At 46.9% G+C, this 14,930-nt stretch overlaps 1 protein-coding gene across 1 annotated transcript; it reads left to right on the forward strand.

Annotated features, from left to right (window-relative positions):
* Positions 1-524: 524 nt before the first annotated feature.
* On the forward strand, positions 525-3,082 carry LOC128333410 (uncharacterized). The gene is made up of 7 exons (XM_053268903.1): positions 525-648; positions 824-973; positions 1,198-1,317; positions 1,419-1,527; positions 1,851-1,913; positions 2,181-2,372; positions 2,667-3,082. Exons 1-6 carry the CDS (start codon positions 562-564, stop codon positions 2,363-2,365), a joined length of 714 nt encoding a protein of 237 aa, XP_053124878.1. The 5' UTR covers positions 525-561; the 3' UTR covers positions 2,366-2,372; positions 2,667-3,082.
* The last annotated feature ends 11,848 nt before the right edge of the window (positions 3,083-14,930 follow it).

The raw sequence follows: 14,930 nt of genomic DNA on the forward strand, positions 1-14,930 counted from the left end.
GCGTGGCTAGTCCACCCCAGCCAGAACATCCGCTACCTGAGCGAAAGGGGACTTCTCCAAATTTATGGCACCCTGAAGGCGGTGAGTGACATCCCTGGGCATGGAGCATCCCTAGGCATGGAGACTCCTCTCTTTGGGGAGCCCTTCCTGAGGCTGGTGCTCCTAGGCATCCGCAGGCGTGATGGGGAGATTTCTCCAGTTGGGTGGATTCAGTCTGGGGAACCCTTGCCACAGGACGAAGGAGAAATCCTTAAGGGAAGGCACAGGAATGCATCTCTCAGTAGGAGCCTGATTCCCCACGTGCTCCAATGCCACCTTCTCCCCGCTCTTTGTGCCTCTGGGATGGCTTGAGTCATCTCCTCCCCAAGGCAGTGGATGGTGGCCAAGCAGCATCAAACACGGACAGCTCTGTGGTGCGTTTAGCAGCGGGTGGACTAGCATGTGTTTTCAAGGATCCACCTTTTCCCACCCTAGGCCAAGAAACCCCAGGATTTTAGTGCCGGGATCCTGGCAGGGCTCAGGACCTCCAGTCTGGAAGCCACTTTGGGGGTCCTGGCCTTCATGGAGCGGCTGAGGCACTGTCCATCAGAACACCAGGCCACGGTGAATGCTGTCCTGGCTGCCCTGTGCCGCCCTCTCTTCCACCACGTGAGTACTTGCACGCCAGCCCTCCGCCCCGGCTCTATGAGGGCCGGCCAACCTGCAGGTTCCGACTGGGTTGGAGAAGGGAAACCAGAAACCCCCTAGAGACCCATGCAAGTTCTTCATCAATTATGGAGGTGAGGAATTCCTCCCTAATAACAAGCCCTGTTCTTCTTTGTAGGAGGAGGCTAAGATCCGAAGGACAGCCATGAGGACCCACCTGGATCTCCTGCAGCACCGCCACCACCACCACAAGGGTACAGAGGAGAACATCACGACCCTCATCGCGGTGCTGATGCATGTGGAGGATGAAGACCTGGAGGTAGCACAGGTGAGGGCACACTTCTTCCTGCCACCCCTACAAAGGTGTTTAGGCTTCCCCAAGTCCAGCCACCCAGTGGCAGGCCTCAGAGTTAGCCTCATGGGGTGGTGAATCCACGAGCTGTCCCGCTGTGGTTTGGCCCATCCAGGCCCTACTCCTTGAAGCCCCCTAAGAGGTTTCTTGGAATCCCTTGGGAGGATTTTTCACTCCCATTCCGGTCTTTCTTTTGGCAGGCTGCGAAGGACAATCTGAGCCTCCTGGCAGAAGCCCTCCTATGGCACCTGGAGGGCAAGCTGCTGGCGCGGGACTCTTACAGCCTGCAGGAGCTGCTCCACAAGATCGCCAAGCGTCTGGTAAGGGCAGCCCCTCCCTGTCCATCCCTCGGCTCAAATGGCTCAAGGACCTTTGGGCGATGCTTTGCTCACTCGGGATTTGTCTTTGCTCTTGATCCCAGATTCGGCAGCTCGGCACAGAGGACGCCGTGGAGATGGAGGCCACCAAGATCCTGGGCTTCTTCCGCAGCGAGCAGCCTTCAGTGAGGAGAACGGCTGCCCTGCTGATCGGTAAGCGAAACAAGACTTTTGGGTCTCCCTTAGTGGGTCGTCTTGGTGGGCAAAGGTTCATTCTCTTGGAAGGCACTGCCAGAAGGGTGTGGAGGGGCAGGAGCTGTTCCCTCCCCAGGAGGACTGGCCCAGTGAGCATTAGCGAGGTCTCTTGGCTTAATTTCCTTCCAAGGTGACGTAAGAGTCCCTGGAGGAATGGCTCAATCTGTCAGTCCCAGACGGAGCAGAGAGGGGAGGACTTCCTCTCCTGAATGATCGGAAGTGGGCTGTCCATGCGCAGGGTCCTGAACTGTGGTCCCATTTCCTTCCACCCTTGTTTTTAGGTCACTTGGTCCACAAAAAGGGCAGCATCCTCACTGAAGGGAACATAGAGACCTTCCATGCTGGTAAGTGCCGGTTTCTGGGTGGGAAGGGGAAGTTTCTGTGAGGGGAGAGGCCTAGATTTAGGGACCACAGAGCTGGAATGGGCCACCTGTCCCCTCAAATGGAAGGTCCCGCTTGCATCCTCAGGGATGCTCAGCAGTAGGCTTTCCCAGAGTGCAGGGGAGAAAGAGTCAGGACTTGCGCCCTCTTGGTGTGGAAATGGTGGGGCTTGGCCAAGGGTGGGGTGATCTCTTCATGCCATTTCTGAACCTTCTCCTTCATCCCTCCAGCGCTGGAGAGCTTGCTTGGCGACCATGACCCCGAGGTCGGGAGAGTTGCCTGCAAGACAGAGAAGATCGTGAAGAAGGCCTTTTCCCTCCACTCCCGGCACGGGCTGCGGGCTGCCGTTCGGCGCTTGTGGGCGGGCTGTAAGAAGAAGAGACACCCGCCAGAGTACGGTGATCTCTCCACCTGACCGACTGGTGAGTAGACCAAGGCAGGGCTTCACTTGAAGGGGCCCCGATGGTTAGGGAGGGGGCTGGGGCTGCAGGAAGGGTGGGCAGGAATCTGGGCAACCCTCCCTCATGTTGGAATGCCAACTTCGGCCCTTGTGGCTGGTTGTACCAGTAGCCCAAGGGAAAGAGGAAATCTCTCTCTTCCCTCTGGGAAATGAGGACACGGATATTCTGCCAGGAGTCCCTGGTGCTTGGTGGTGTCATGGGGGAGAGTGTGAGAAGACCCCCCATCTCTGAACCAATGTCCTTCTCTCTTTCCAGGAACAACAGCCCCGTGCTCTCCCCTTGAAGATCAGCAGCTGAAGGGAGGTTCAGGAAAGACCGTGCAGCGCAGGGGCCTCCCAGAAGACCTCCTCCAACCGCGTGGACACAAGATCTGTCCACAAGAAGACATCCAGCAGGGAAGTGCAGTTCTGTCTGAGGAGTGAGGGGGAAGCAGGCTCCACTCCCCTGACCCAAGGAAGCCCCGCCTCTGGGGTGCAGAAGCCCCTCCCCTTGCTTCTGCTGGCAGGCTGTGGGAGGAGGCTACAGGACCACCCTGCCCCCAAGTGGCCCTTTGGAACCATTCTTGGGCTTCCCTTGGGTCCGGGGAGGCTGTGTGGCCCCAGCAGGAGGGCAAGGTCACCGCCTCCCTCCATTCCCACCAGCTAGCCAAGGAGCGCCCCCTCCTCCTTCCACCTTTCTCCCCTTCCCCAGCGGCCTGGCTTCCCCTGGCAGGGGAAGCCCCATCCAGGCATCCGCCCCCTCCCCTGCCGAGGGTGTGCTCCTCCCCCCCTCCACTCCCGCAGCCACGCCTCACTCCCCTCTCCGCTCCCTCCTCCTTCCTCCCAAACCGGTGCAGCAGCAGAGCAGCCTGGGAGACTCTGGGGCCCCCCTGCAGCCCCAGTAGCGCCCCCTGGTGCTGCCCGGTGGCAGGCCAGAGAATCCTCCTCTCCCTCCTGCTCCATGCTGTGGCTGCAGAGTGGGGAGCCCGAGGTCAAGCAGAATTCTCTGGCTTGCCCCCCCCCTCAACCCCCAGCCCCCTGCCCAATCCCCACTTGCTGGGCTGCCGGAGTGGAAAGGGAGGAGGAGCAGGGCAACCCCACTGACGCTGCTTTGTGCTTCTTGCAGGCATGTGCTGCTGCTGGGAGGCTGGAGGAGTCGATCCGCCCCAGAAGAGGAGACCAAGTGAACGTGCCTGCAAGGAGCGGGGGTGGGGTGGGGTTGGGGGCTGGCTGGTACTCCCCCCAATTTTGTTTGCCCTGCCATTCCCTTGTTCCGTGTGACCCTGGGCTTCCTCCCTTCCCTCCTTCCCTTCCTCCCTCCCCCTCCCTCCCAGGGACAAAATGGGCTTTGCTGGTCGTCCCATTGGGGGCCGAGTAGGAATTTTTGGCTTTCCAACAGATTGGCCGAGATGGAAAGTTTTTTTGCCTACTCCATTCTGTCCTGTTTTGTTTCCTTTAGTTAGAAAGTTAAGTGACGACTTGTAACCTATTTAAGTATATTAATAAAGTTGCCACTTTGTTAACAGCTAGTCCTTTCTGAGATCCTCTTTTCTTCTCGTCTCCCTTGGAGCGTTTGTGCCCACAGACTCCCAAGCTCACCTCTTGGCTGAGGGAGACGCTGCTACACTGCTACAGGTCCATGCAAATGCCTCTTGCTTTCAAGCACTCACTCAGACAATTGGCTTGGATCACTCCAGAGGAGCCCACTTGAGGTTTGCCGCCAATGAGGTTTGCTGAGCACAGGATCCTGGGAGCAAGCTGCACCTTCCAATCGAGTGCCCGGAAAGCACAGCCTTGGCAAGGCCTGGCAAGCTTACAAACCAACGCTGACTGCCTCCAATACAGCCAAATATGACATGTGATTCCATTCCAGTGATTAAAAAGTCCTGCCAAGTATGAAATGCCATTTGTGCAGGAACAAGGCCTTGACCTCCTCTTGTGCTCTTCACATTTCTGTTTTGAATGCGTATTTGCTTCCTTCCTGTGCTCTGTAAGAAGAAGCTGGCAGGGATCAAGAGTTCACAGCTCCCATTGGACAGTTTGGTCTGGTTGGGGAAAGAGTACTGCTGTTTGGTTTTTGGAGGGAGGAGAGGGTTGGATTGGATTGGTTTGGTTTTTTTTTTAAATGGGGGGAGCTCGCTGTTATTTTGATTGGTTGGTTGGTTTGTTTTTTCATATTCAATTTTTATTATTTTTAACAATATTAATATGTCATTGATTACAAATAGACAAAAGTGGACTTCCCGCACACATCTCTTCGTGAATCATCAGCTATAAAGTTTACCCTTGCTATAATAATAATTCAAAACATAAATTTAAATCCTTACAAACACAGCTAACCTATCCAACCTGCAGGTTTTTTTTACTAAATTTCGAACCCTGCTGTAAAGTCCATAGTAGGAAAATAGTTCTTTAGATACAACAAGAATGGTTTCCAATCTTCTTTGAAGCATTCCAAATTTTGGTCTCTTATTAGTGTTGTAAGTTTTGCCATCTCCGCATATTCCAAAAATTTTATCAGCCAATCTTCTTTTGAAGGCACTTCATTACTCTTCCATTTCTGTGCATATATAATTCTAGCCGCCGTCGAAGCATACACAAAAAGCGTTGAATTAGTTGTAGAAATTGCACCTTCTATTATTCCCAGCAGGAAGGATTCTGGCCTCTTAGGAAATGCCATTTTAAATATTTTCTTTAACTCATTATATATCATCTCCCAATATGCTTTAGCCTTCCCACAGGTCCACCACATAGGGAAAAAAGTGCCTTCAGACTGTCCACACTTCCAACATTTGTTTGATACATTTTTATACATTAATGCCAATTTTTGGGGTGTCAGATACCATCTATACATCATTTTGTAATAATTTTCTTTTAAAGCATAACATGCAGTCAATTTTAAATCGGTTAGTTTCGGAAAATTGGAGGGGGGGAAGAGAATAAAAGGAGGCTCGCCTGCAGCAGAAAGTTAGTGAAAGCTGGAGGAAGATTTTAAAGTTGGCGCTAAAGCTGGAATTAGAGCTGATTAGGAGTAAGACCCTGAGGCTATTCACATGATAGTGCTGGGATGCGGAGGGCGGGCAGTGGGGTAGGCAGAGTCCAACTCATCTTTCCCCCAGATGATTCTTCTGCTTTTCTTCAGGTATACTACCATGCGCTCACATGATCCTCACTGCTCCCAGCAGTGTGGATCTTTGGAGGCTGGGATGACACATCCCAACCTTTGGATATCCCACAATGCATAGTGTGTCGAGCGTGGTGCATTGGTGGATAGGAACATACGAAGCTGCCAGTCAGACCATTGGTCCATCTAGCTCAGTATTGCCTACACAGACTGGCAGCAGCTTCTCCAAGTTTGCAGGCAGGAATCTCTCTCAGTCCTATCTTGGAGATGCTGCCAGGGAGGGAACCTGGAACCTCGATGCTCTTCCCAGAGCGGCTCCATCCCCTGATGGGGAATCTCTTATAGAGCTCACACTTCTAATCTCCCATTAAAATGAAACCAGGGCAGACCCTGCTCAGCTAAGGGGGGAAGACACGCTTGCTACCACAAGACCAGCTCTCCTCTCCTCTGAGACGGGCGCTCTAGGCACCCATCTCTGTGTGCACTCAGGCAACAAGCAGCCCGAGCACCCATCTGATCCCAGTGCCAGGGTAAAGGGCACGCTCGCACCCTAAACTTTGTCTAAAGGCCGGGCTTCAAAGTGGGGTTAGGCGGGCCAGCAGCACCGTGAGCCATAGGGATGCCTGCGCTGCAGATGAGCAGCCTGGCTTAAACTGCTTCTGGGAACCGTCTTCCTGAGAAACATAGCTAGAACAGTGAAGAGGGAAGCAGACGCAGGAGAGAACTGGCCCCCACCCCCACCCTGATCAGTTAAGAGCAGAGAGCTGGAAATCACGGAGCTGGAATTGCATCTGCTTTGCTCGCAGAAGGTCCCAGGTTTGATCCCTGTCGTCTCCTAAATCTCCTTCCTTGCAATTTCACCCCATGGAATTTCTAATCCAATTTCTAATCCAGTCCTCGGGGGCAACAGAGAAAAGCTGCCTGTGACCTTGGAGAGCTGCTTCCAGTCAGAATAGACAATATTGTGCCAGAAAGCTCTGAGCCAGGCGGACCCAGGGTCTGACTTGGTATAAGGCAACTTCCTATGTTTCTACTGGGGGCAGGACCAGAGTTGTGAAGGCCTGGAAGGATGGTCTTCAAATACCCAGAAGATCATGGAAGGAGGGGGGAGGAGTTCAAGAGATGCATCATGACATTTCACAACAGAAACGGAAAAGGAGCAATGTGATATCCATTGTGATTCACTAAAAAGGACTGTAGAAATGATAAATTCTGAGTGTGTTTTCTCTTACGCAAACTACTTGCCTTCCCTTGGCACATTATAGTTGCTGCACAAGGGTGTGGTCTGGTTTCGTTGCACATCTCGACTGTATGCTAGAACACTAACTCATCATTCGAAGGTCAGGGGTCCTCATATTTGGGTCTCCAGATGATACTGAACTACAACATCCCTGGCCACCATGGCCTTATAGAAGAAGGAACAGACTGGTTCTCTGTTGCTCCTGAGGGCTGGGCTACTAGAATCCATGGGTTGAAATGGCAAGGAAGCAGATTTAGGCTAGGCATTCGGAAGAATTTCTTCATTCTGCCTTTGTATGTAGTCCGGAAACTTCAGTTAGTTCAGAATGCGGCTGCCAGATTGGTCTCTGGGGCAACCCGGAGAGACCATATGATGCCTGTTTTGAAACAGTTACATTGGCTGCCAATATGTTTCCGGGCAAAATACAAAGTGCTGGTTATTACCTTTAAAGCCCTGAACGGCTTGGGTCCAAGATATCTTAGAGAGCGCCTTCTTTTACATGATCCCCACCGCACTTTAAGGTCATCTGGGGAGGTCCGTCTCCAGTTGTCACCGGTTCGTTTGGTGACGACTCAGAGGCGGGCCTTCTCTGTAGCTGCTCCTGGACTGTGGAATGCACTCCCAGCAGAAATTGGTAATCTTGATTCTTTGCTGACCATCAAGAGAGCCCTTAAAACCCATCTGTTTGGCCTGGCCTTTCAGGGATTTTAATCAGTTTTTAATTGTTTTAATGTTAACCTGGTTTTCAGGGTTTTAATTGTTTTGATAGTTTAATTGTTTTTTAAGTTGTTTTAAATTGGTAATTATATTTGTATCTCTGTTTTAATTGTTTTTAATGTTTTCTGTTTTAATTGTAAACCGCCCTGAGCCATTTCGGAAGGGCGGTATAAAAATCAAATCAAATCAAATCAAATCAAATCAAATCAAATCAATAAACAAACAAATAAATAATTGTAAGAGCTGTTCGACAGCGAAGCAGTCTCCCTCATGCAGTGGTAGGCTTTCCTTTGCTGGAGGTTTTCAAACAGAGGCTGGACAGGCATCTGTCAGAGATGCTGTAGCAGTTTCCTGCACGGAGTAGGGGACTGAAGAACTCTAAGGTACCTTCCAACTCTGACATTCTATGATCCTGTGATTCTATGGGAGTTGTACATAGGAAGCTGTCTTATACCAAGCCGGACCATTGGTCTGCTTAGCTCACTATTGTCTATACGTGTTGGAGATGGAGTTCCAGTGCATCGATCTTTTGCACCAACAAACCAAACTAGGGGCATTGGGATCAGAGGGAGCTAGTCAGGGTCTCCTCACCTGTCCCTGCTTGCCTCTACTCTATGAACCCTGCTTTGACTCCTCAGGTACCTCCTGTGGTGAGTCAATCTTCTTTGTTTCCTCCTAGAGAGATGATGGAGACATATCCCCCTCTCTCTCCCTGATTGATTGATTGATTGATTGATTGATTGATTAAGTGCTGTCAAGTCAGTGTCGACTCTTAGCGACCACATAGATAGATTCTCTCCAGGATGATCTGTCTTCAACTTGGCCTTTAAGGTCTCTCAGTGGTGCATCCATTGCTGTCGTGATCAGGTCCATCCACCTTGCTGCTGGCCATTTTCTTCTCTTGCCTTCAGCTTTCCCCAGCATTATGGACTTCTCAAGGGAGCTGGGTTTTCGCATAATGTGTCCAAAGTATGATAGTTTGAGCCTGGTCATTTGTGCCTTGAGTGAAAATTCTGGATTGGTTTGTTCTGTGATCCATTTGTTTATTTTCCTGGCTGTCCATGGTATCCTCAAAAGTCTTCTCCAGCACCAAAGTTCAAAAGTGTGAATACTTTTTCTATCTTGCTTCTTAAAAATCCAGCTTTTGCATCCACAGAGTGTCACGGGGAAAACAATTGTCCAAACTATTCTAATCTCTGTAGGTATAGACATGTCATGGCATCTAAATATCTTTCCTAAGGCCTTTCTTACAACTCTGCCAAGTGCTAGTTGAATAAATGATGATGATGATGATGATGATGATGATGATGATGATGATGCTTAGTACTGCAAGACCAGGTCTCCTTCTCAAACAACTTGTGGGAATCCAAATTTAAGAAGAATTTAAGAACGCACCTAACTTGGACGCTCTCTGCCCTGAAACTTCCCACGTGGACAGTTTGGTGTATTAGCATCATTTTCGGTATTGTGGGCCGCCTCCCCCTCTTCAGATTGCAGGTAAGATTTCATTCATTCATTCATTCATTCATTCATTTGATTTTTATACCACCCTTCCAAAAATGGCTCAGGGTGGTTTACAAAGAGGAATAATAAATAACTAAATAAGATGGATCCCTGTCCCCGAAGGGCTCACAATCTAAAAAGAAACATAAGATAGACACCAGCAAAAGTCACTGGAGGGATGCTGTGCTGGGGATGGAGAGGGCCATTTACTCTCCCCCTGCTAAATAAAGAGAATCACCACGTTAAAAGGTGCCTCTTTGCCTAGTTAGCAGGGTATTGCTCATGCTCTTCCCCAGGGGAAAAAACCACACATTTATTCTATGCAGAAACCACATGCTTTTTAAAAAACAAAAACAAGTTTTACCACAAGCAAGCATTGTGTAAGACTATGTGTAAGACAAATCATATGATATTTATTTAGACTGCCTTCCTGCCTTCCTACTGTCCACTACCCTCTTGCCATTTTAAGCAAATCCAGACTCACAGTTTCATCAAAAATGTCCAGGTGTTCAGTTTTAAACATTTCCCCCCTCCGTTTCAAAACACTTAGGACTTCACTGTGAATATAGGAACTTAGGAACATCGGAAGCTGCTCTATATTGAGTCAGGCCCTTGGTCCATCTAGCTCAGTATTGTCTACAGAGACTGGCAGCAGCTTTTCCAAGGTTACAGCCAAGGGTTTCTCTCAGCCCTAAAATCTTGTCCTAAAAAATAATAATAATCATCTTGTCCTGTCTTGGAGATGCTGCCAGGGAGGGAATGTGGAACCTTCTGCATGCAGTTTTCAAACATTATTCCCTAAAGGAGCATTTTATTGTCCCTTGGACTGTGTTAGGGACGGGGCTGTATTTCAGTGGTAGAGTATCAGCTTAAAGATGCTGAAGGTCCCAGGTTCAATCCCTGGCATCTACAGGGAGAGCTGGGGAAAACTCTTGCCTGAAACTCTGGAGTGCCACTGCCAGACAGAACAGACAATATTAAGATAGATTGGGGTTCCCAAAAGGGGGTACTACTACCCCTAGGGGTACTTCAAAGGCTATCGGAAGAGCCAGCATGGTGTAGTGGTTAGAGTGCTGGACTAGGACCGGGGAGACTTGAGTTCAAATCCCCATTCAGCCAGGAGACTAGCTGGGTTACTCTGGGCCAATCGCTTCTCCCTCAGCCTAACCTACTTCACAGGGTTGTTGCGAAGAGAAACTTAAGTATGTAGTACACTGCTTTGGGCTCCTTGGAGGAAGAGAAGGATATAAATGTTAATCATCATCATCATCATCATCATCATTATTATTTATTATTATTATTATTACAAGACAGGTCTCACCAGAGGAGCGAGACAAAGAGTGTCTCTCCCGTCAACAATATGGTGAGATGTAACTTTAATAAATTTATACCGGATTGGTCGTCGCCCGGGTCAACAAGGACCGCGCCAGGTGCTATAGTCCCTGGACATCTGGTGGCAAGTGGTCTACAGGACACAGGATCTTCAGTTGAGCAACCAGGGCTGGAGACAGCAAAGCTACTGGAAGAAATGTCGCTTAACCGAAAAAAATATACAAAAAATGCCAACAAGGAAATAATGATCTGCTATTACAAGTCTAGTCCAACTTGAAGAGGTTATTTAAAAAGAATGTACCAAATTTGGAAAGAGAAGCATCCAGATACAGAAATAATAGAAAAAAGGCTAGCAGACCACAGAAGATTCAGAATAAGAAATAAAGTATTCACAGGAGTTGAGCTGGAAGAACTGCAAAGAGCAACACAGGCTCAAGATATGGAAGAAGAATTACCACCAACTGAAGCAGTTGCTCAGGCACAGATGGAGGAGGTGTTGGAAATAGAGGATACCACCGTTGCTGGACTGTTTCAAAATCAAAACCAGGCAACCTCCCCTTTGCCTTCACCTCAAAAACCCAAATGCCGTTTAACAGGAAAGCAAGAAGAACTAAAGCAAAAAATAACTGAGCACATGAAGCAATCAACCACCAGGGTTCGACTTCCCGCTCTAAAAACAGTTGCCAAAAAACAACTTGCTCAGGCATTAAAAGATGTCAATGCTGCACTTGCAGAAATAACAACCAATAATTTGCAAGAAACAAACCAACTCATGTACAGTGCAGCAACAATAACAACACAAGAGCTCGGATAGAAGATCAGTGGACCTGTAAAAAAAGAAAGCAGTACATCACCTAAATGGAAGATTTGATTAGAAAATAAAATCTCCAGGCTTAGATCAATGCTAGTAAATTGAAAGATATGCCAGACAAGAAGCTGAAGAATGAAAACACCAAACAGTATCGGATCCAAGAATACCACCTAGATTCAAGGAAAATTAGAGAAGTCCTGGAAATAATAAAGCAGCAAATAACAGCAGTGTCAAAGAAGATTAGCAGATATGAAGCCAGAATTACACAACACAGGCAGAATCTCCAATTCCAGTCGAATCAGAGACGTTTCTACCAAAGCATAGAAGGAGAAACTGCAAGAAATGTAGAAACGCCAAATAAAGAAGAAACAGTGCAATTCTGGCGGAAATTATGGGAAAATCCAATAGATTATAATAAAAAAGCAGGCTGGATGAAAGAAGTCAAAAAATGTAACCAACAAATGCAAGATCTAATAATAATACCAGAATTAATCAGTGAAAGAGCAAAGAAAATTAAAAATTGGACTGCGCCAGGCGACGATGAACTGCATGGCTTCTGGCTTAAACACCTAACAAGCCTTCATAAACAACTATCAAAACAGTTCAATCACATTTTGCAAGGAGGTGATATTGAACAATGGCTAACAACTGGGAAAACTCATCTCATGAAAGACCCAGCAAAAGGTGCAGTTCCAAGTAATTATAGACCGATAACCTGCCTGCCAACCATGTTCAAATTATTAACTGGAATAATAGCAGATGAAGTGATGCAACACTTATTAACTAACAAACAGCTTCCAGTTGAACAGAAAGGAAATTGCCCGAACACCAGAAGCACAAAAGACCAGCTGCTGATTGACAAAATGATCTTAGAAAACTGCAAGAGAAGAAAAACCAATCTAAGTGTTGCATGGATTGACTACAAGAAAGCCTTCGATTCATTGCCTCACACATGGATACTAAAATGTTTAGAAACAACTGGTGTCAGCAAAAACATTCAGATATTTATTTAAAAAGCAATGAGCATGTGGAGTACACAGTTAACAATCAATGGTGAGGCACTTGTACAGGTTAGCATTAGAAGAGGCATTTTCCAAGGGGACTCACTATCCCCTCTATTGTTTGTAATCTCCATGACCCCACTTTCACAAATACTAAACAAAACAAGCCTCAGATACCAAACATCTAAAACATCCAGTAAAATCAACCATCTGCTGTACATGGACGATCTGAAGCTGTATGGAAAGTCCCAGTCAGAAATCGAATCACTGCTAAACACTGTCCGTATATTCGGTAGCGATATAGCAATGGAGTTTGGACTAGACAAGAGTGCTGCATTGATAATGAACAGAGGGAAAATAAGAAAAACAGAAGGAATAGAACTGCCCAATAGAAGCAAGATCAAGAACCTGGAAGAGAAAGAACCTTACAAATACTTGGGCATTCTCCAGGCTGATAAAATCGCACACGCTGAAGTTAAAAGAAAAATGGGAAGTGAATACATCAGGAGAGTCAGAAAAATCCTCAAGTCCATACTCAATGGCGGGAACATCATACAAGCCATAAACACCTGGGCTATACCTGTTATGAGATACACTGCAGGAATGATAGACTGGACCCAGGCAGAGCTAGAGACGCTAGATCGTAAGACCAGGAAAATCATGACCATCAATCGTGCTCTGCACCCCCACAGTGATGTAGATAGGCTCTACCTCCCTCGCAGCTCAAGTGGAAGAGGAATGCTGCAAGTCCATCAAACAGTAGAGGAGGAGAAAAGAGACCTTGAAGAATATATAAGGGACAGTGAAGAAGATGCACTTCAAATGGTCAAGAACGCACAACTATTCAACACCAATGAAACAAAACAGGCCTACAAGAAAGAACAAGTCAAGAACCGAGCAGAAAAATGGAGAAATAAGCCCCTGCATGGTCAATATTTACACAATATAAGTGGAAAATCAGACATCACCAAGACCTGGCAATGGCTTAAGAATGGCAACTTGAAGAAAGAAACAGAGGGTTTAATACTGGCTGCACAAGAACAGGCACTAAGAACAAATGCAATAAGAGCCAAAGTCGAAAAATCCACAAGAAACAGCAAGTGCCGCCTTTGTAAAGAAGCAGATGAAACAGTGGACCACCTGATCAGCTGTTGTAAGAAGATCACACAGACTGACTACAAACAAAGGCATGACAAGGTAGCAGGGATGATACACTGGAACATCTGCAAAAAATACAAGCTACCTGTAGCCAAAGATTGGTGGGACCATCAAATTGAAAAAGTTGAAGAAAATGAAGATGTAAAAATATTATGGGACTTCCGACTACAAACAGACAAACATCTGCCACACAATACACCGGATATCACTGTAGTCGAGAAGAAAGAAAAACAAGTGAAAATAATCGACATAGCAGTACCAGGGGATAGCAGAATAGAAGAAAAAGAAATAGAAAAAATAATAAAATACAAAGATCTACAAACTGAAATTGAAAGGCTGTGGCAGAAAGAACAAAAGAACAGTGAACAACTAAATAGCAATATGATGTGTGTGTACGTGTGTGTTAAATACATCTTGTATGTTGTATATAACCTAATGTATGCTGACTCTGCTGTACATATCATATGTCTTTAAGATTGTTTGTTTTCTCATCAACAGTACAGAATTATCCAATCTAAACACTTTAGAATCAATTCTGGGTTTTTTGGCTCTGTACTATATTTTATGTCTTTTCCAAAGCAGCCAATCATTGTCTGCTCTAGATCCACACAAAAACAAGTGCCTGCTTTTTGAAGTATGAAAGGTCTTTTCCTCTAAAAGATGAGTATGGATAACTATAAGATAGTTCACAGGCAGCCAGGGAGCTCCCAGCCTGATGTTCCTAAGCTCAGGAGAGGGTTTACAAAGCGTACTAGTACTCCAGAGAGTCGGTGCTGTGTAGTGCCTAGAGTGTCAGACTAGGAAGGGCATTTGCTCTTCTTGGCTTAACCTACCTCACAGGGTGGTTGTGCAGATACAATGAGGGAACACGACCTTGAGTTCCTTGGAAGAAGGGGCAGGGTATAAATCTCATACATACATACATATGGTAGCATGTTCATAGTTTGCCAGGGAGGATACTTGTTTGAATTTAGACCCTTCATATAATGCCATGCATGCAGATGTGTCAAAATTAACTCAGTGAAAAAGATTAACAGGGTGTTTCAAAAAACTAGTCATCTGGAATGCTGGCCTTTGTGGATGATATTAAAACTGATTTCCTGTATGCCTATATCAATGAGATATGTGCCACTCTGTGGGGAGGCGGTAGGAAGCCATGCTCTGATGATACACAGTCAGATTCAGATGTTGATCCTACAGAGCTGTCTCAGACAAACTCATCTGCAGAAGCAAAAACTATTGCTTACAGACAAGTTGGTACCAAACTGTCAGGCATCTCTGAAGAATCAGACGTTTGTAAACTGACTAGTTTTTTGAAACACCCTGTTAATCTTTTTCACTGAGTTAATTTTGACACATCTGCATGCATGGCATTATATGAAGGGTCTAAATTCAAACAAGTATCCTCCCTGGCAAACTAGGAACATGCTACCATATGTATGTATGTATGTATGTATGAGATTTATACCCTGCCCCTTCTTCCAAGGAACTCAAGGTCGTGTTCCCTCATTGTATCTGCACAACAACCCTGTGAGGTAGGTTAAGCCAAGAAGAGCAAATGCCCTTCCTAGTCTGACACTCTAGGCACTACACAGCACCGACTCTCTGGAGTACTAGTACGCTTTGTAAACCCTCTCCTGAGCTTAGGAACATCA

Source organism: Hemicordylus capensis, chromosome 7 (genome assembly GCF_027244095.1).
Source record: "Hemicordylus capensis ecotype Gifberg chromosome 7, rHemCap1.1.pri, whole genome shotgun sequence".
Classification (NCBI taxonomy): Eukaryota; Metazoa; Chordata; class Lepidosauria; order Squamata; family Cordylidae; genus Hemicordylus; species Hemicordylus capensis.